General features: G+C 54.7%; 1 protein-coding gene across 4 annotated transcripts in view; it reads left to right on the top strand.

The window, feature by feature from the left end:
* TBKBP1 (TBK1 binding protein 1) overlaps nucleotides 1-19,582 on the top strand; it is a 60,575-nt gene that overhangs the window by 14,567 nt on the left and 26,426 nt on the right. For all 4 annotated transcript variants that reach the window (XM_074940926.1, XM_074940923.1, XM_074940924.1 and 1 more), the window contains exons 3-7: nucleotides 113-235; nucleotides 1,020-1,124; nucleotides 4,513-4,666; nucleotides 7,056-7,252; nucleotides 8,430-8,491. In XM_074940926.1, the coding sequence (XP_074797027.1) occupies nucleotides 113-235; nucleotides 1,020-1,124; nucleotides 4,513-4,666; nucleotides 7,056-7,252; nucleotides 8,430-8,491 (641 nt within the window). The remainder of the gene's footprint in view (nucleotides 1-112; nucleotides 236-1,019; nucleotides 1,125-4,512; nucleotides 4,667-7,055; nucleotides 7,253-8,429; nucleotides 8,492-19,582) is intronic.

The following is a 19,582-nucleotide window of genomic DNA, read 5'->3' as shown; positions in this document are numbered from 1 at the left end:
GGGGCAGCCCCCGGGCTCCTGGGGAGTTGCCGGGGCTGCTGAGTTAGGGCGCCCCGTGCTGCTGTCAGCGGGTTCCTTGATGCCCATGTCTGCTTTCGCCCCGTGGCTGCAGTACCCGGTGATCGGCGAGTTCGGAGAGGAGCGCCTCTTCTCCGTCTACGACACCCAGGAGTGCTCCCTACTGAAGAGCGAGAAGGCCAGCCTCCAGCAGCAGCTGAACCAGTTCCAGCATGAGGTGGGTGGCTCTAGGGGCTTGGCACCTCGCAGCTGGCTTGCCCAGGCTCGTTGGTTCCTAGCTGAAAAGATCAGGGTTGTGGCAAGGTCTGGGAGATGGAGCTAGCCAGGCCCTGTGCTGCAGAGGTGTCTGTGTGTCTGAAGGGCCCAATAGAGGGGGATTCTCAGCCCCACTGATTGTGTTGGGGGTGGTTTGCAGAGCCCGATAGAGACAATTTCTCAGCCTTTGGGATAGAAGGATCTGCAGGCCCCTATGGAGGAGAATTCTCAGATGCAAGGGGGTTAAGCCTGGCATCCTGGCCAAATTCCAGCTCCTGTAATTATACTTTGCCAACCAAAAAGCCCCTTCCCGAGCCATTTAAGCCAGGCATGCCGTTTTTCTTCTCTTCCTGTCTGAAACATTGCTGGGTGCTGTTAAACAGCTGTTGTGTTGCACCCCAGAGGTGGCTGCATTTCAGAGGTGGTGTCTGCCTATATAACACTTGTCAAGCACTGTGGCTCAAAGGGGCTAGGAAAATGGAAGCTATTTATTATCTTCTATCATTGTTCCTGTGTCCACTTCTTTCTCTGGCTGGAGCAGGATCAGCGTCTCCCCCACTGCTAACGTATCGGAGGACCCCACGGCAGAGCGGCTCGGATCTCGGCCTTTAGTACCTTTAGCATGTGTCCATTGTTACAACGTACCCCCTGCCCTCCTTTAACAGGCCTGGAGAGGTCCGGCCAACGCTCCACTCGGTGGCGCGTCTCTCTTCTCCCTGCGAACAGCTCCCTTTGCTTCTTTCCAGCTCCAGAAGAGCAAAGAGAGGGAGGAGCAGCTGGACGAGATGATCCAGGCGTATGAGAAGCTGTGTGTGGAGAAGGCCGACCTGGAGTCGGAGCTGGGGGAGATGGTAGGTACCAGCGAGTGCCCTGCGTGCACTGTGACCTCACGGCCTGGGATAGTCTTTAACCGCTCAAAAATAGGCCAGAGGAATCCAGATTGAATAATCCTTTGGTGGGAGGCAGGTAGCTTGGAGGAGGGTAGTCAGGGGGCTAAGGGGCTGGCCTGGCCTGGCCTGGGACTTAGGAGATCCAGGTTTGATTCCCTGCTGTCTCCACAGACGTCCTGTGTGCCTTGGGCAAGACCCTTAGTCTCTGTGTCTTCCCCATCTGTGCAGTGGAGTAACAGTGCCGTTGTGAGGACAGATGCATTAAAGACTGAGGCGCTTAGATGCTGTGGTTATAGGAGGCGGCATAAGGTACCAGATAGTCTGTTTGTTCTGTCCTTTGATCTTGGAGTCTCTCTGGTGGCTAGAACAGGGGACTGAGAGACAGGACTCTTTGGTTCCATCCCTGGCTCTCACAGGGAGTATGGCCCAGGTCCCCAAAGGTATTTAGGCCCCTAACTTCCCGGAAGTTTAGGGGCCTAACTATCTTTGCTGCTCTGGGCCTGTTTGCAGGGAACCGGTGTCAGGACTCCGGGATTCTATTCCCAGGACTCCTGGGTTCTATTTCCAGTTCGGCTGCTGACTCGCTGTTGCTGGGCAAATCGCTTCACCTCTCTGTGCATCTGTCAAGCAGGGCTGATGACACTGACCCGCTGTACTCTACCTCGCGGGGCTTCGCTCGTTTGAGCTCTGTGCTAGGGGAATGCAGAGTGCTCCAAGACACAATTACTGTAATGGCTGAATTCGTGCATCGGGCACGATAACTCGATTACTTACCTCGGTTAATGCCTGAATCAGAGTCCGCTGCAGTGCGGCTTTGAACGTGACTTTTCCTAATGCGTCTTATCACTTCTCCTTCACTTTGGCAGTGCTCTCGGCTCCCTCCGGGTTCCTCTTTGCTTCCAGCTGTACCCCGGCCTTGTGTTGCTCTCAGAGCTGCATGAAGACTGCGAAAATGCTTCCACGGCTAGTCATTTGGGCCCAGATCCACAGGGGTATTTAGAATCCAAACCTCCGTTGGAAACCTAGAGCTTAATTTCCCTGAGAGTTAGAAAGTTTTTCTAATATCTAACCTACATCTCCCTTGCTGCAGGTTAAGCCCATTACTGCTTATCCTACCTTAGAATCATAGAATATCAGGGTTGGAAGGGACCTCAGGAGGTCATCTAGGCCAACCCCCTGCTCAAAGCAGAACCAATCCCCAACTAAATCATCCCAGCCAGGGCTTTGTCAAGCCTTACCTTAAAAACTTCTAAGGAAGGAGATTCTACCACCTCCCTAGGTAACACATTCCAGTGTTTCACCACCCTCCTAGTGAAAGTTTTTCCTAATATCCGACCTAAACCTCCCCCACTGCAACTTGAGACCATTACTCCTTGTTCTGTCATCTGCTACCACTGAGAACAGTCTAGATCCATCCTCTTTGGAACCCCCTTTCAGGTAGTTGAAAGAAGCTATCAAATCCCCCCTCATTCTTCTCTTCCGCAGACTAAACAATCTAGTTCCCTCAGCCTCTCCTTATAAGTCATGTGTTCCAGTCCCCTAATCATTTTTGTTACCTTCCACTGGACTCCTTCCAATTTTTCCACATCCTTCTTGTAGTGTGGGGCCCAAAACTGGACACAGTACTCCAGATGAGGCCTCACCAATGTCGAGTAGAGGGGAACAATCACGTCCCTCGATCTGCTGGCAATGCCCCTACTTATATATCCCAAAATGCCACTGGCCTTCTTGGCAACAAGGGCACACTGTTGGCTCATATCCAACTTCTCGTCCACTGTAACCCCTAGGTCCTTTTCTGCAGACGCACAGAGTAGTTGATTGCAGTCCTCTTTGTAACAGCCTGTAAATATTGCAGACTGTTCTCAGGTCCCCCCAAGTCTTCTTTTCTCAAGACTAAACACGCTCAGGTGTTTTTGTACTTTTTTCCCCCATGTGTCGGGTTTTCTAAAACTTTGATCATTTTTGTGGCTCTCCTCTGGATTCTCTCCAGTTTGTCCACGTCTTTCCTAAAGCGCGGTGCCCAGAACCGGACACCGTACTCCAGCCGAGGCCCCTCCAGTGCCGAGTAGAGAGAGAGAAATCCCTCCCGTGTCTTAGGGCTTGTCGTCTATGCTTAAAATGCTGGAGTGGCGCTGTTAGCCCTTTAGCAAAGACGCTGCCCGTGCTGACGGGATTTCTTCTCCCGTTGACCTCCGTGAGTGGCAGTCGCCAGCATTCTCCCATCAATCTACCTCTGTCTGCACCAGTGATGTAGTTACACCAGCCTAAGTTCCGAGTGTAGACGTCCGACACCCTTGTTAACACACCCCAGAATGATACTCGCCTTTTTGACAACTGCATCGCACTGCTGACTCATACGCCGTTTGTGATTCATTGTAACCCCCCAGATCCTTCTCAGCAGTACGAACACCTAGCAGTTATTCGATCAAAAGGGATTTGATTCCCCACCCCCCACCCCCGTCCTGCACTTGTCTTTATTGAATTTCATCTGGTTCCTTTCAGACCAATTCTCCAGCTTGTCAAGGTCTTGTCCTGTCCTCCCGAGTGCTGTTAACCTAGTTGTTGTTATGTGGGCTAGGTAAAAACCTCTTACGTTCATTAGTTTAACAACCGCCCTTCATTTTGGTGGAATGTAAGAAACAAACGTGGCCTCCAAGACAAAGGCGCACCCAAGGCCACCCAGAAATTCAAAAGATCGGGCAAAGAGGATCCAGCTGAGTGTTGTTTTTGGGATACGGACGTGTCTGTGTGGATGGGACAACAGCACAAGAGAGACACAGGGACTGTGTTTATGCAGCGCTCAGGTTGTGACAATTGAGCTGGTGGCTTTTGATGCGGTCGACTGTCCATTGCTGGGAGGTTCCTAAGGTGGGATTTTTCCAAAGTGTCTAAGGGAGTTAGGCACCCGACTCCTATTGTAATTTGAAAATCTGCCCCTCCACGCTGGGTGTATTTCAGCTACTGAATCTCATAGGTGTTTGTGTACCCGCCTGGTGAGTGTGTGTTACAGGTACCGATCTGTGGGGGATCAGAGTCTGTTACACAGGCCAGCTGCAGAGCTTTCGCTCAAGCTGTAACAGCTCCTGGTTTTCGGTCACGAGGTCCTCAGTTCAATCCCTGGTGCGTCAGTCACAGTGGCGGCCATCAGATTCGCTCTCGGGCTCTGGCATGTATGTTCAGATTGTACAGCCCCGTGCACTACATGGGGCCAGGCCTCCTGCAGGAAGGGCCCACAAACCACGTGGTGTGCAAAGGGTTGTGTGTGCAGGGGCGGGGGGGCTATACTTGCAGTACAGATCTCTTACCTTCACCCTCTCTTTCTGCACCCCTTTTTTCCCCTCCTCGCCAGAGAGCTTTGGTGGAGACTCATCTGAATCGGATCCGGAGCCTGGAGCAGCAGTTGAGACAGAGAGATGGCAACTCCTTCCAGAACCTCAACTCCCAGCTGCAGAACCAGGAGGTCCAATACCTGTCTCTCCACGGCAGCCCTGGCCTGACACATGGTGAGTCTTTCATTTCTGGCCTGGGAAGATGTTTGGCCTTCCCCAGCGTGGACCCTTCATAATGTTGCCCATTGTAGAGGGACTTGTAATACATGGGGGGCTTATGCCCTCGCTGGCCATGATTCCCAGCTCCTTAAGGCCACTTTTCTGCTCACTGCATTCTGGGGCAGTCATTGGTGTTTAGAGCAGCCTCAGGGTTGCTCTAACTTGGTCTGCTTTGCATGGCGCTGTATGGGCCCTGGGAAGCAGAGAATAGTTGGAGTGCGCTGCCCTCTCCCTCCCCATCCCAGCCCCCAGAATGGAGTCCCGCTATGAGCTCAGTGAATATTTTATAGGGTTTCTAGATTTTAGCACCAAAAGGCATCATTATGACTGTCTAATCCAGTGGCTCTCAAGCCAAGGCCCATGGGCTGCTTGTGGCCCAATCAGCACGCAGCTGCGGCCCGTGTGACATCCTCAGGGCCATATTGGTAGAATATATATTGTGTGGATGCAGCCCACCTAACACATCGAGAGCCGCATGTGTGGTCCACAATGATAAATAGGTTGAGAACCACTGGGCTACTCTAACCTCCCACACAACGCAGGCCGTGGAATTATACCATACATAAGAACGGTCAGACCATAGGTCCATCTAGCCCAGTGTCCTGTCTTCCGACAGTGGCCAATGCAGGTGCCCCAGAGGGAACGAACAGAAGAGGGAATCATCAAGTGATCCATCCCGTCGCCCATTCCCAGCTCCTGGCAAGCAGAGGCTAGGGACACCATCCCTGCCCATCCTGGCGAATAGCCATTGATGGACCTATCCAGGGGTGGTTCTGAGTCCGGCCTGTTAGCTTACGGAGTACTATGGGCTGTTGATGCTCTCGGTATATCTATGTCCCCCTGCTGAAAAGAACGGCTCTTGGCCACACATCTCTATGGCCCAGCGCCCGGTTTGCTGGGCCGCTCAAAGGGCCCGGGGATCAAAACCCGCAGGGTCCCGTGTGGAGGCACGGTGCTTTCCGGCCAGCAGAGGGCACTGCCGCCCCTCCGTTTGTCGCTTCTGTTTCTAAAGCCTGCCCCAAGCCCGGTTAATGGCCCGTTTCAGACTCCCTGCCACCCAGAAACACCGAGTCTGTTTCCACGGCTTTCGTGAGGGAGATTGCGCCTGGCAGCTCCCGATGAAGTGACAGCCATCGGCACTCTGATGGCACCCGGATCTCCGGGCGGGAGGGTGGCTTTGAGGATGCTGGCCAAGTTATGCCATGCTCTGGGAGCGAGGCACCGTTCTTCTCTAGAGTCACGGGGTGGGCGGGGGGGAAGCAGAGAGGCGCAGAGACCTGGGTGTGGGGGGAAGCGAGCTCGTGCCTCCCGGTTCCGTGCCTGGACCCCACCCCTCTGTGAGCTGCTGTCAGAGTGGACCACAAAGCAAACCCATTGGCTCTTTGATCACCAGCTTCTTCTCCTAGTGGTGGTTTCACTAATGAGTGCCGAGGGGTCTTTGGTGGTGGTGGGAGAATGACTGACTGATTTCCCCCCAGCCGCCCCCAGCTGCTTGTGGCTTGACTCGTGTTAAAGGTTCCCAAGACTCGAATGATCCCCCTGCCATAGAAAAGGGACCCCCAGCCACCCCCTGTGACTTCTTCACCCCTGAGAGCCACAGCTGCCAGCCTGATCCGTCCGGCGCAGGCACTTAGGGGATGAGCTGCAGGGGAATAAAGATGCTCTAATCACGGCGGCTATCCAGGGGCGAGTCACTGGGGCGAGCGTGAAACCTGCTGGTCAATATCATTAAAGGAAGGAGTCGTTGAAAACCCAAGAGGAAGCTGTCACCTTAGGTGTCCGGGAACCAGACGTGGGCTGCTGGCCAGCTCAGCTGGATCGATGGATCTGGCCCCTTGGCCCCAGTGGAGTGACGCTGGTTTGCCCCAGCGAGGGATCAGGCCCTGGGGCTGTTAAGCCGGAGCTCTCAGGCAGGTTCTTGCTGCTCTTACTGGGAGCGCGCGTAACACGGACTTGGGGCTGCTTGGTGTATCTGGTCACGTCTCCTCCTAGTGACCAGCCCTGGCTAGGAGAGGTGCCTGGCTAATGCCGTCACTCTGCCGGCTCTAGGGGCAGCAGGCAGTGCCTTTGAGGTGCAGGGCCCTGGTTTGCTCCTAGCTGCAGACTGGGGTGCCCGTTTGTCCGTGGCTTCTGTTCCCTGGGTGCTTCTTGCTTTGCTCTGTTACACAGACAGGGCTGGTCGTTCGCCTCTTTCTGTGGGGCTGATCCCAATAGGGCTTTTGTGTTCTGACCTTCCCCCGGGAGAGGGATGCTGGTGGGAGGGAGCCAGCCTGTGCCAGTTGGGATGGGTCTGCCTCCCCCCATAACCTCCCTTCACTGGCATTATCCTATCCCCCACCTCCAGTGCTGGATCGATCCATGAGCTGGCAGAGCTCCCGCAGCCTGGAGCAGCCCAGCGAGCTGGAGGTGCACAGGCTGGAGGCTGAGCTGGAGGAAGCCCGGCACGAAGCCCAGAGCTCGCAGCGCCGGGAGGAGCAGCTGAAGGCAGAGTGCGAGAGGCTGCAGTCTGAGCTGAAGCAGCTCCAGGAGACCCGGGCGCAGGTGAGGGGGCAGTCGGGCCGCTGCGGGTGTTTGTCTGGGCCCGATCGTGCCCTGGACTCCTTGCAGGATCAGGCCTTGTGAAAGACCGGAGATCCAGTCCTGGCTGGGGCCTTGTTGGCATTTGGAATCGGGACTTCTGTTTGCTGGGAGCTCCCAGGGCTGGTTGCAAACCTGTGTCTCCCCCCACAAGCTGAGAGCTCAGGCAGGGCCGGGTCCCGCTCTTGGCCTCCCTGCTGTAACTCCGGAGCCCGGTCCTGGTATCTTTCCCTGGCAGAGGGGGCAGCTGCTTGTCGACCGGAACGGAGATCTCCAAGCGCACAGGGATTATTGGCTCTGGCCGATCCCTCTGGCAGGGGGTTCGCGCTTGGCTGCGGGAGTTTGGAGCTCTCTGCTTCGTGCCCCCCAGGGTCCCGTCTCTGGTGCAGAGACGTGGGGCCGGTAGGACTGGTGCAAGGTTTGCTCTGCTGGCCCTTACGTAGGGTAGAGGCAGTGGGATACTGGGGGAGATGCTGTGCCCCTTCTGTGGCTGATCCACAGACGATAGCCTGCCGCCGCCCTCTGCTAGCGGGCCAAGTCCTGCAGCTCAAATGCTAGGTGCCGGTTCTCTGGGGCTAGAGGCCCTTGGTCCAACCCCTGCAGCTGACCCCAGCTGTGCCTCTCCTGGGGAAAAAGAAAAGGAGGACTTGTGGCACCTTAGAGACTAACCAATTTATTTGAGCATGAGCTTTCGTGAGCTACAGCTCACTTCATCGGATGCATGCAGTGGAAAGTGTAGAAGATCTTTTTATATATACACACAAAGCATGAAAAAATACCTCCTCCCACCTCACTATCCTGCTGCTAATAGCTTATCTAAAGTGATCACTCTCCTTACAATGTGTATGATGATCAAGTTGGGCCATTTCCAGCACAAATCCAGGTTTTCTCACCCCCCCCCCCCACACACACACAACCCACTCTCCTGGGGAAGGGATTCCATGTGGCGGCTTGATAGGGGTGTGTGGCTCTTGGTCTATCCTGAGAGAGCAACACCCGGGGAGAGAGGGGATGGCTGGGTTACCAGCTGCGGAGACTGAGAAATCTATCGGGACCGGGATGAGAGCCGCCCTGGAGCGTGCACATGAAGGGTTAGGGTGCCCTGCTGATGGTAATGGGGGGTTTGTCTGATGTTCCCTAGGACCTGGCGACCAGTCAGTCGGAGCGGGACATGGCCTGGGTGAAGAAAGTCGGTGATGACCAGTAAGTGCTCGTCAGTATGGATGGACGTGCTTCTGCGCAACCCGGGGGAGGGGGAGAATCCTGCCCCGCCCGATGCAGGATGTGGGTGGCCAGAGCTGCAGGGCGAATGACTTGGCAGCTGGATGCTTCTCTTGTCCCTGAGACGGCCCAGGGACCTTGGTCTGAAATGGCTCTTGGTGGGAGAGAGACGGTGAGCGGCACGGTGAAAGGGCCCCGTCCCCCAGCCGTTTGCCTGCTCTGAGTCTCTGGATCAATAGTGCCAGTAGGCCCGAGCCGCCAGCCCTCCCTCCCGTTGGTGTCGGTGAGCGGCGGGGGCTGCGGGATCAGGCCCTGTCTGTGTTTCCACTGGATCCAGCGCTGAACCATCCCTGGCTTCAGCTCAGCAGGGGGCCCTGACTTTCCAATGTTTCTCTACTGGGCCGGGGCAGCCTGATATTCCAAAGGGGTGGAGTGCCCGGAGCCGCCGACTGAAGTTGGCAGGTTCTTGGCGCAGTGAAAATGGGGTCCCCTTTCCGCGGCCTCAGGTCAGGCTCCCTGGACGATGGAGGCGCTTGAAACCCCTGGCTGAAAACACAGCTGGGTGTGACTTGCCCAGGGAATCCGTGCAGAGCAGGGGAGAGAACCCAGGAGTCCTGGCTCTTCGTTCCCTGCTCTAACCGCTGGCCAGCGCTTCCTCCTGCTAGCCCGCTCTCCCTCCTGGGTCTTAATCGGCCAGGAAAATCTCCCTTCCCTCTGCTGCTACCCCGCCAGGATGGGGAAATGCTCAGCCCCTCCTGGGGACTCCAGGGAAAGCCCGGTTGGTAAAGAGAGATTGTGAGGTTCCCCTGCCGCAGAGCAATGGCTGGAACGTGCCTCTGGAGCTGATACAACCCAATACCTCCTCTGCTGCCCAGCTGACTCTCAGAGCCCCTTAGCGCCTGTCTCCTCCCCCCACGGGCTGGCCCCCCTGGCCTGGCAGTGAGATTTCCGGGGTGAGTGTCACCGCGGGAGCTGTGTGTAGCTGGGGATGGGTTTGGCCGTGGGGTGCTAGGGGGCTGCAGTGTGTGGCGGAGGGATACTTTGTATGTGTGTTTGGGGGGGGGGGTGAGTACAGCATGTGGATAGGGGAACCTAGGGGAGGGCATGGGGGGGGTGTGGTCTGTGGTGCAGGGCTATCAGGGGAAGAGGGTGGTGTGGTGTAGGGATACTGTGGGGAAGGGAGTGGGGGTAACAGCATGTGGCGTATGGATACCAGGGGGGAGGCAGGGTTAGTGGCAAGTGGCGTAGGGATACTGTGTGGTGGGGGGTGCGTGGCATAGGGATCTCTCTCGGGTGAGGGCGTACACATGTGGCATAGGGATACCTGGGGGGGGGCAGCATGTGGTGTAGGGATATCTGATGGGTGGACTCTGGCGTTTGGCTTAGGGATACCTTGGGGAGTGGGGGGGGGCAGCGTGTGGCATTGTGATATCTAATGGGTGGACTTTGGCGTAGAGATACCAGTCCCTCGCCGAGTGGCTGCAGCCCGGCACTGCTTGGCTGGTGTAGGGAGTATGACCCGTTCAGGGATCCGGATCTCCTTGTGCACGTGCCCCCAGTGATATGTGCACACGCGCCCGGTGGCATGCGTGCCCCGTGGCTGGTGTAGCAAACCCTGTGAGAAAAGCCCGGCGGGTTCTGCTCCTAGGGTCCTTCTCCCGCACGGTTTCTCCCCGAGTGCCCTCGCCCAGTGCTGGTATCACATAGCACCCGGCTGACACTTCCTGTCAACCCGTCGGGAAGCGTCTCCCGGGAGAGCTGTCGCAGGCCGACAGGCGAGGCGCGTGAGCGGCCCCTGCACGGCGGAGCTGCCTGCGCTGAGGGGGGCAGCCCAGGTGAAGCGGCTGGGTGGGTGCACTCCGGGGGAGCAGCAGCGAGCTTGTCCTGGTGCCTGGCATGACGAGTGTCAGGCGGGCGACAGGTTTGACCCTCCCTTCCCCACTTTGTGCCCCATGCGCAAGGGCAGGGCGCAGGAGAGGTGCTCGTCCCCCGTGAGGGCATGGCCCGTGTCCCTCCGCACTCAGAGCAGGCTGGCAGTAGGAGTCTGGGGTCCTTGCTGCAGTCTCCAAAGAAGGTGGCGAAGTTCTGGGAAGCCTTGGTTGCTCCCTGGGTAGCGTCCCCAAGGGTGGCGCAGCCATGTGCGGTCCGCAGCCTGGCCCTAAAAGGTTAAACCTTGCAATACCCAGTGAGGGCGGTAGCTACGCTTCTATCCAGTGTACAGAGGGGTAAACTGAGGCACAGAGTAGGAAGGTAACTTACCAAAGATCCCATTGGCGGCTGCAGGAGCTCAGTACTTCACAGAATCATAGAATATCAGGGACCTCGGGAGGTCATCTAGTCCAACCCTTTCAATCCACAATTTTTGCCCCCGATCCCTAAATGGCCCTCTCAAGGATTGAACTCACAACCCTGGGTTTAGCAGGCCAATGCTCAAACCACTGAGCTATCCCTCCCGCCTGTCTCCCCCCCCCCCCCCCCCCCCGGATACTTGGGCAGGAAAAGAACCCAGCAGGCCTCTGCTCTAACCACTAGTCCACAGTGTGATCATTGGTCTGGTGGGTAGGACACTGGATGGATTTTTGGAGACCCTGGGGGCTGTTTCTGCCTCGGCCACTAACCTAGTGTGCAACCTTAGGTAAGTCCCTTCCCCTGTCTGTGCTTCTCTCTCCCTTCCCCACCCTGTGGTTTCCTTGGGGTAGGGACTGTGTCTCCTTCTGTATTTGTACAGCGCTGAGCACCATGGGGGTCCTGATCTCGGGGGAGGATTCTAGGTGCTACTGTCGTGTCCTGCCGCTCGTAACGCGTGTCCTAGCGAGTTCTAGATGCCTGATCTCTCTTGTTCTCGGGGCACTGGAGGGACTCAAGCCTACCTGATGGCTTTTCTATTTCTCGCAAAGGATTATCTCCTGTTCAGTGTGACAACAGAAAGGTGGGAATATTGCACTGAGCCCTGCTAACGCCCCGGCGTGGTTATTGAACGGGCTGTCCCCAGCTCGGCCACCCCCATCTCGGGAGCGCCTGTGACTCCCGAGCGCACACCAGCTGCTGAAGAGTTGAAAATAAACGATTCAAAGCTGCTTGGCCTCGCGTCCTTTTCCTGAGGCCCTGGAAGCCAATCGACTGTCTGAACTCTAATGGGCGTTGAAAAATACCTGCCATGGCTGGGAAGATGGAGATCTGCGGCTGACATATTTCTCCCCTCCCTCCTGCTGTTGAACCAGTGGTGGGTTTTGTGACAATCACTGGGAAGTCGAGGGCAGAACGCGTGGGGGCTGCATGCTTACAGGGGCTTTTGGGTGTCTGTCTCCCGGCTGCCCGTTGCCTTGCCTCTTATGGTGAGGTTCATACCGGTGCTGGTGAGGGCCCCCCCCCTTCTCACCCCCCCGCTGTGCCTGATCTGCAGAGGATATGAGCCAGCTGGGGACGCTTGGCTGTGTCATTCAAGCGATGGCAGCTCCTGCTTTTAGCTCTGGGGTTCCCCAGTTCAGTCCCTGATGTGTCTCTCACAGGGGGAAGGCGTAGCAGACCAGCCATGTGCGCTGGTGGTGACATAGACCGACAATTTCCTGCAGTATCCTGAACGGACTTCATTGAATTTGGTTAATGCCTTTGGGGTCCATTGTCTTAAAAATCCCTGTGTGTGTGGAATTGTCTGTTTCCACAGGAAGGGTGAATAGAACAGCAGGGGGTGACTGACGAAGGGCGAACAGGAGAACAGCAGGGGGTGACTGACGGGGCAGATTCACTCAGGTTGTAACACCTCCGGAGAAATGGCCCCAACATGCACTAGGATTTGGATAAGGAGCCTGGTTTTAAACAGGCCTTCTTCCTGATCCAGCAAACGGACAGGTCCAGGGAGGGCCCTGAACCTTAGGGAGGGTTGGAAGGACTGGGGCTTGTTTGATGCTGAAGCAGTGATGAACTGGTAACCTCAAGGACTTCCTTGGGGTGGGTGGGGGAGGGTTGAAGAACTTACCCCGACCCTAGCAAGGATTCGGGCAGGATGAGTTCTGGTGAGCTCATTAGCATGCACGTGGGTTCTTGCGTTATTCGTAATGTTTTCTCTGTGATACTTTTTACCTTCAGAACAAAGTAGGCTTGCCTGGGAAGTGCCGTGTGGTGACTTCTAACTGTTGACAATCGCTCGATGGTCAGTCTCGGACAGCCTGTCTGTGCTGGGAAATACACAGTGAAAGGCAGGGAACTGGGCAGCCTGGAAACACCCTGGCCCGAGGGGAGAGAGATGTGGGGCTCCGTCCAAGAGAGGCAATAGCTGGGGAGCTGGCAGCCTGACAGCGGGTGCCCTGAAAGGGCGATACAGGTGCAGTTGTCCTGAACTGTGGCACTGGGGTAACTGATCATACAGAGGCCCTGATTCTGTTCTGTGGAGGCTTGGTCAGGCTGCTTCTTCAGCTTAAAGAGGACTGGAATTGGCTGTAAACAGCCCCTCAAAATCCCCCTTCCTGCTCCGCCCATCCCCATCCCAAGTAGGGACTGGATGGAGGTCAGTTAGAGCAGACCTAAGCCACCTTCACCCTCTCTGTCCCAAGTGAAAGAAAGGAGTCACTGAGAATCAGCCCCCAGAGCGGAGAATCGGGCCCGTGGTTCCTGCTGGAGGCCACAGCGGAGACGGGACCGGCAGTGAAGGAATCATGTAACGCTGGCCCCATCAGGGCGCCATGCAAATCCTTCCATCGAGTCAGTGTTGCCCAGGGACTGGCTGCTCCAGGCTGTAACAGGGCCTGGGAAAACAGCTCCTGTGAGGCAACTGGGTGCCCACCAAACGTGGGGAACAGCTGGGATGGCCGGGGGCTCTTTGGAGGCCTCCGCGAAATGAGTTGCAGGGGTCTCAGTCTGGTCTACAACGCAAAAAAGGGCCATTAGCTGGCACCCTCATTAGCGGTCTCGCCGGAGAGGCTGTGGATCGAAAGGAGGAGCGGTCGGATCTCCATTCTTGCCCTCGGCAGCGGTGTCTCCAGGCTGGGGCCGCGGGCATGATGCTCGGCCCGGCCCTGAACTGCAGAGCAGGGGACTCCCGATTTCAGCGCTCTCCACCTCGGGCGGCCGAGAGAAAGTTCCAGGGCTCCCATCCAATCCTGGGCGCACGCTGGCACAGCTCCCTGGGCTTCGATGGAGCGCCTCGCCGTTGGCAGCTGGCTGCAAGTCTGGCCGAGATGGGAACTGGCCTCTCTGAACCATGCAAGGCGCAGCCGTCCTCCCTGGGAGGACACCTCCATAATTAAACTGTCGCAGAGTCAGCCCCCTGAAAAACAGCCCCTGCCTGCCTGCCTGCTCCAGCATCTGGGATTCCCCCGCCCCCTGCGCGTCCCTGAGTATCAGCTGGGTAAACATTTGGTGTGTTTCCAAGTCGGCTCCTCCGCTCAGGAAGCTGATTACTGGATTCCCTCTTTCATTAGCTCTGCTCTGCTGGGAATCCCTCCCCAGGGGATCCCCTGGCTCATTTCCTGCACACAAGGGCCATGCCAGTGCCGCTGTAGCAGCTAATCAGGCCGAATCCGAGGCAGGATCTAAAGGGGGTGGAGATGCACCTTCCAAAGTGTGTGTGTGGGGGGGTCCCTCATGGAGCACCCCTCCCCTCGACCGTCTTATTAAGGAGCTTCTCCTTTGGGGCTGGTGTAAGTGAGGCCTGATGGGGAGAAGAGTGATTCTTCAGCAGCCGGTGGTGGTTCTGGGTCGGTGCTAACTGCTTGGATTCCTTCTCCCTGTCCCCTCCGACCTTCTAGCTAGCCTGGAAGTCGGTAGCTAGTGAGCCCATCCTGTGTTCCCACGCGGCAGGTGTGTGTAAGAGATCAGAGGGTACCAGCCCCGACAGGGCATGCACCGCCATTATTCCAGCTTCTTCTTGTTCTGGGATGGATTTGTATCTTGTGATGCTTTGCACTTCCGGGGCGCTTTTCACGCCAGGCTTCAAAAGCGCTTTAGCGAGCGCTAATTAACGAAGCCTCTGCACCGCTCCGAGTTGGGGGATGGGCCAGGACTAGGAGCTGGGCAATTTCGATGCTGTTCCTGCCTTCTCTTGTGCAACCCTGGTGCAAGTGGCTTCCTTGCTCTGTGCCTCGGTTTCCCTGTTTGTAAAAGGGGGCGGGGGGATGGTGGTATAAAGCATCCTGACACTGACTCCATTAACGCTTGCCAGGAGCTTTGTTGTAAGAGTCCCAGTGACTCTTCTTTCCTTAGCCTGTTTTGCTGAGAAGGAAACTGATGAGCAGTGAGTTAGTGGCGGAGCAGGGATCGTAACTCAGGAGACCCGGGTCTCATTCTGCGTTTGAGCCGGGAGGTGAGGTGCGATTCCCGGCTCGTGTCCGTGGTCCCGTGTTAGCTCGAACAGAGCTAGCCCGCTGAAAACAGCAGCATAGCCCGGGCAGCAGTTTGGGCTAGCTCCCGGAGTATGTACCCTGGGTGTCTGGGCAGGCCGTACTTGGGTGGCCACAGCACCCCCCCGCACCCCTAGTTCCAGCATTGATGACTGCGGGTACGTGGACGTGAGCTGCAAATCGCGCCTCCTGGCTCAAACTTAGTCCTGTGGTCTCCTAGCCGACGCTTCCCCCACGTGCCTGTGTAAACCTCTTGGGTTTTTCTGGGCCTCATCATATGCGGCTCACACAGACGCAGGCCCTCCCTGCCGCCCCCCCAGCACTGACGCACAATCCTATTAAATGATTGGTGAAGAATGCATATAATCTAAATCTGTCACATCAAAATCTATACTCTGAGAACGCCAGCGAAAACCCCCCTCCCATCCCATCCAGGAAGGAAGGAAAGATCTTTGCACCTTGAATGTGTCATCCAGCTAATGAAATTCAGCTCTCCTGGGTCCTTAATTTAGAAGACACGGTGGCATGGAAAGTTGCCAGCTAAGAGAACTGTATTTTACACCCTGCTAGACTCGATGTGTTTGGACCATCCAGTCATGTGTCTGATTGCTGCAGCTTTACTGGGGGGCAATAACCATTTCTTTATCTCACCCGTGTGCTTAATAACGCCTTCATTAAAGTCTTGTCTGGGCCTTGCTGCCCATTCATTTAACGCAGGGGCATTTTTTTTGTTTGTTCGTTTGTTTCACCGTAAGTGGCATTGGCCGGGCACTGCTGTGAGGACGTTTGCAGGGGTGTTTTTTTTTTTTTCTTTCTTTCTTTGCAACACACCCTAGCTCAGAGAGGTGTGATGCAAGCTTTTGATCTCCGGGAGGCCAGCTGCATTTGCATGATCTCATTCTAAAAGTGATTGTTTCAGGGTGGGGAGCGCGAATAAAATGTGTGAAAAGCAAAACACCACTGGCATTCTCTAGCTGTTTGTGCTGAGCAATGAAAGCCCTTAGCAGAGAGCCAGGACACCTCTGCAGCTAGACGCAGGGAGAGGAGAATAAAGATTTTGAATGAACTGTAAGTACATACTCCCATTGATCGACTCCTCTGCAAAAGACAGATGGTGCTTGGTGCTGGAACCTAGCTGTGAGGGCCTCTCGTGGCTAAATGAACTCCCCTCCCCTTCCTCCTAAGGTTTTGAAGAGTGAGTTTATGTGGCCCCTCTGCATCCAGCGGGACATATATGGTCTCTCATTGTGTGCGGAGACCCAACTGCAGTGTCTGCGTGGCTCGGCTGCTGGGAACTCTTCAGCTTTGCTGACTGCTCCCCTTGGCCCTAAGCATGGCACGAGTTCGCTTCAGAGAGCACAAGTCCGTGCGTGTAAGAGGCGCACTGTGAGGCTAGTGGCAAAGCATGTGGGTTCTGCTCCCAGCTATGCTGCCTGGCCTTTGCGGTAGCACCCACAGGTTCCAGCCCAGGATGCCTGGGTTCTATTTCTGACTTGTTTGGGGTGAAACTTACCCCTGTGCACCCAAGAGCCAGCACCAGGTGTAGTTGTCACCAAAGCCTTGAAAGGTTTAAAATTGGGCAAGCCACTTAATCTTGTCTGGGCTTGATTCTTTCCGGGTGTCAATGGAGTGGATTTCATTGATGTCACTAGAGTTAACTCCAGATTTACAAAAAGAAAAGGAGGACTTGTGGCACCGTAGAGACTAACCAATTTATTTGAGCATAAGTTTTCGTGAGCTACAGCTCACTTCATCGGATGCATCCAGATTTACATTAGCACAAGCAGATACCGCCATTGTGTGCAAACGCTGGTGTCCTAAACTGGCTTGGGTGGGGGGGGCAAGGAGGGGGGTTTTGCTTTAATCAGGACTTGCGTGATTTGATCTTTCCAGAGGGTGGGAGCTGGATTTACTCTGGCTAGTTCAGTGGTGGCATTCATCTTGGTTTCTCACTGGCTGTTTATTTTTTTGAATTTCGCCAGTTTATGGTGCCGAAAATAAAGCCGGATCTGCTGTCCATGGGGCGTTTCTACCACGCGATGGTTTGAAATGCCACAAGAAGATAGGTTTCAGAGTAGCAGCCATGTTAGTCTGTATTCGCAAAAAGAAAAGGAGTACTTGTGGCACTTTAGAGACTAACCAATTTATCTGAGCATAAGCTTTCATGAGCTACATCCGATGAAGTGAGCTGTAGCTCACGAAAGCTTATGCTCAAATAAATTGGTTGGTCTCTAAGGTACCACAAGTCCTCCTTTTCTTTTCACAAGAAGATAGCATCTTGCTTTATTTCAGTTCTGGAGCATGAAGGAACCTTTGTGAAAAATATAATCACAAGTTGTTTTTTTTTTTTTAACCCTCCCCCATGTGTGACTGAAATAACAGATATGGAACACCACCTGTCCCAGCGTGTATCCGTGCTAATCGCAGGATTCCTCTCCTATATCTAATGTCCGAACATGTCTGTGGCCTCTTAGACATTGACAATCTGGATCCTCCTGCTTCAGAACCGAAGGAGACCCTCCTTCAGCTACATGTAGTTACAGCTGGGTAGGAAACGATTGTCCCATCCTGCAAAAAGCTTTTTAGAGTAAAATAAATGCCCCATTCCACACTGGGGACAAAACCAAGACCTTTGCTCACTTTTTGAAAAACGAGAGACTGACCGACCCTCCCGCCCCAGAGCAACTAATAGCCTGGTGGTTAGGCACTCACATGACATGTGCAGGAGCTACCTTCAAGCCCTGCTCCAAACCAGGCAGAACAGGGACCTGAACCTGTCCCTCCTACATCGCAGGGGAGCATCCAAGCCATTTGCGATTGGGACATGTCACTCTTGCTTTGATGAGAAAGTCCATCCTGCACCTGAAACGCCTTCTTGTCACAGCTTTTGTCGAAACTGACTGACCTTTTCTGACAAAATGTTTTGGTTTCTACAAATTGGCCCTTTCTGACCCCCTCCCTCCCCCCAAAAAAGTTGAGCTGAAAAATTCGGAACTAGCACTAGCTGCAGTACAAGGCCTATGGCAGGCAGTTATGCAGTTCCGATGGTCTCCAGCAGAGAGCAGCGGTGACTCAGCTACACACCAGTTCATTGCATTGGCTGCTCAGGGAACGGGCCTTTAGTTGCAAAATCGATGAAATGACGCCAGAGCAGAATTCTGGAGATGAAACACGTGAGCCTTTAGTCCTGGTCGTACTCCCACTGAGGTTAAATGGCAGGATCTCCAGGTCCAATGGCAGGATCAGATCCTCGGCTGGTATCATTTGGAGTAGCTCCATGGAAGTCAGGATTGCTGGGGGAGATCTAGCTCGGGATCTTGAAAAAAGCCCGATGGTAAAGGGGACAAAAATGCCGCTGAAGATAACCAGGCCTTTAGTTTGTGAAACTCTTATGTGTAATTCTGCTACACATTCCTTGCTACTTGCCCTGGCTTCAAAAATCCCCTTGGAAAATTAAAAAGGAATCAACAAAAGTCCTCCAGAGTTTTGAAAGAAATAACGGTGCTGAGAAAAATGGCCGTAGTTTAGACAAACAAACAAAGAGCAGGTTGCAGAGTAACAGCCGTGTAGTTAAGGTCAGTTCTTCTGTGTAACGCTGCAAGACGCTCACTGATTTCCCCAAGGGCCGAGTCTCTGCTCCGGCGTGCTGCTGGGAAACCGTTGTGTGGAGTTACGCTGCTCTACCAAAGGGAGGAATCCTGGCTCTGTGCAGGGAGGGGATGGAGCAGAGATGATTTGGGATAGTTCATAGAACTAGGATTAGGATTCAGGAACTGATTTTTAAGGAGGGCCTGAATAGCAGGAAAGGCTGGTAGACAGGGAGCTCTGCTGGTGTGGGATGGTCTCCCAAGGGGGGCAAGACATTTTGAGCCCCTATCACTCCTGGATGGTCTGATTCTGAGCCCCCCGTGGGGCCCGATTCTGGTCTCATGCCACCTTTATGCCGATTTGCTCTGGCACAAGTGAGAGCTGACTCAGAGCCTCATGTTCAGAGATACTGTGTAATCTGCCACGCCATGTTGAAGTCAGTGGGAGCTGCGGGTGGGCACTGCCTCTGAACATCAAGCCCTGAAACTGATGCCTGGAGAAGGAATGATTAGCTAGTGGCTGCATGTCCTTGGGGATTCTTGCAAATGGGGCAGGGGAGCATGCCCTCTGAGCGGGTTTGTAAGGCTTCCTGTCCTGCCCCTGCTCCTCTCTCGGTTTGAGAGGGTAAGTCTCTGATACAGAAACTGACTCAGCTGAGGAGTTTACGGGGTAAAAATCTCAGAGGCTGACCTGCTTTTCCAAGTAATGCTTTGTTTTCTGAAAAACTATGGGCCTGATTCTGATCCCCCGCCAGAGAAGCACCCCTGAAGGCAATAAAGTGTAATGTGAGGTCACTGTGGGAGGGGATGGACGGGTGAAAGCATTTTAGCCGGGAACCCCTCTCTTTCACACTCTCTATGGGACATTTCACTCGCTAGTAGTATTTCTCCTCGCTTATTAAATAACCCCCAAATATCAGGAAGAATGTTGATTTACTAGAATTTCTTCAGTGTTCCCTACCCCAACCGTCCCAGACCTGTGAGTCCCGGCCCCAGAAAATTGTGAGATTGGCTTTAAAATTGTAAGATTTTGAAAAACAATATAATAAATTTGGGTTTGGTTTTTTTGCTTTCTGATTTCTGAGCCTTTCCTCCATGCTCAGGCCACATTTTCTGGCTTTTATCTGCAGCCATAAGGGCTAGACACATTT

This window comes from Natator depressus, chromosome 27, assembly GCF_965152275.1.
Source record: "Natator depressus isolate rNatDep1 chromosome 27, rNatDep2.hap1, whole genome shotgun sequence".
Taxonomy (NCBI): Eukaryota; Metazoa; Chordata; order Testudines; family Cheloniidae; genus Natator; species Natator depressus.
Note: the sequence above shows the minus strand (reverse complement) of the source record. Positions and strands in the feature narration are given on the sequence as shown.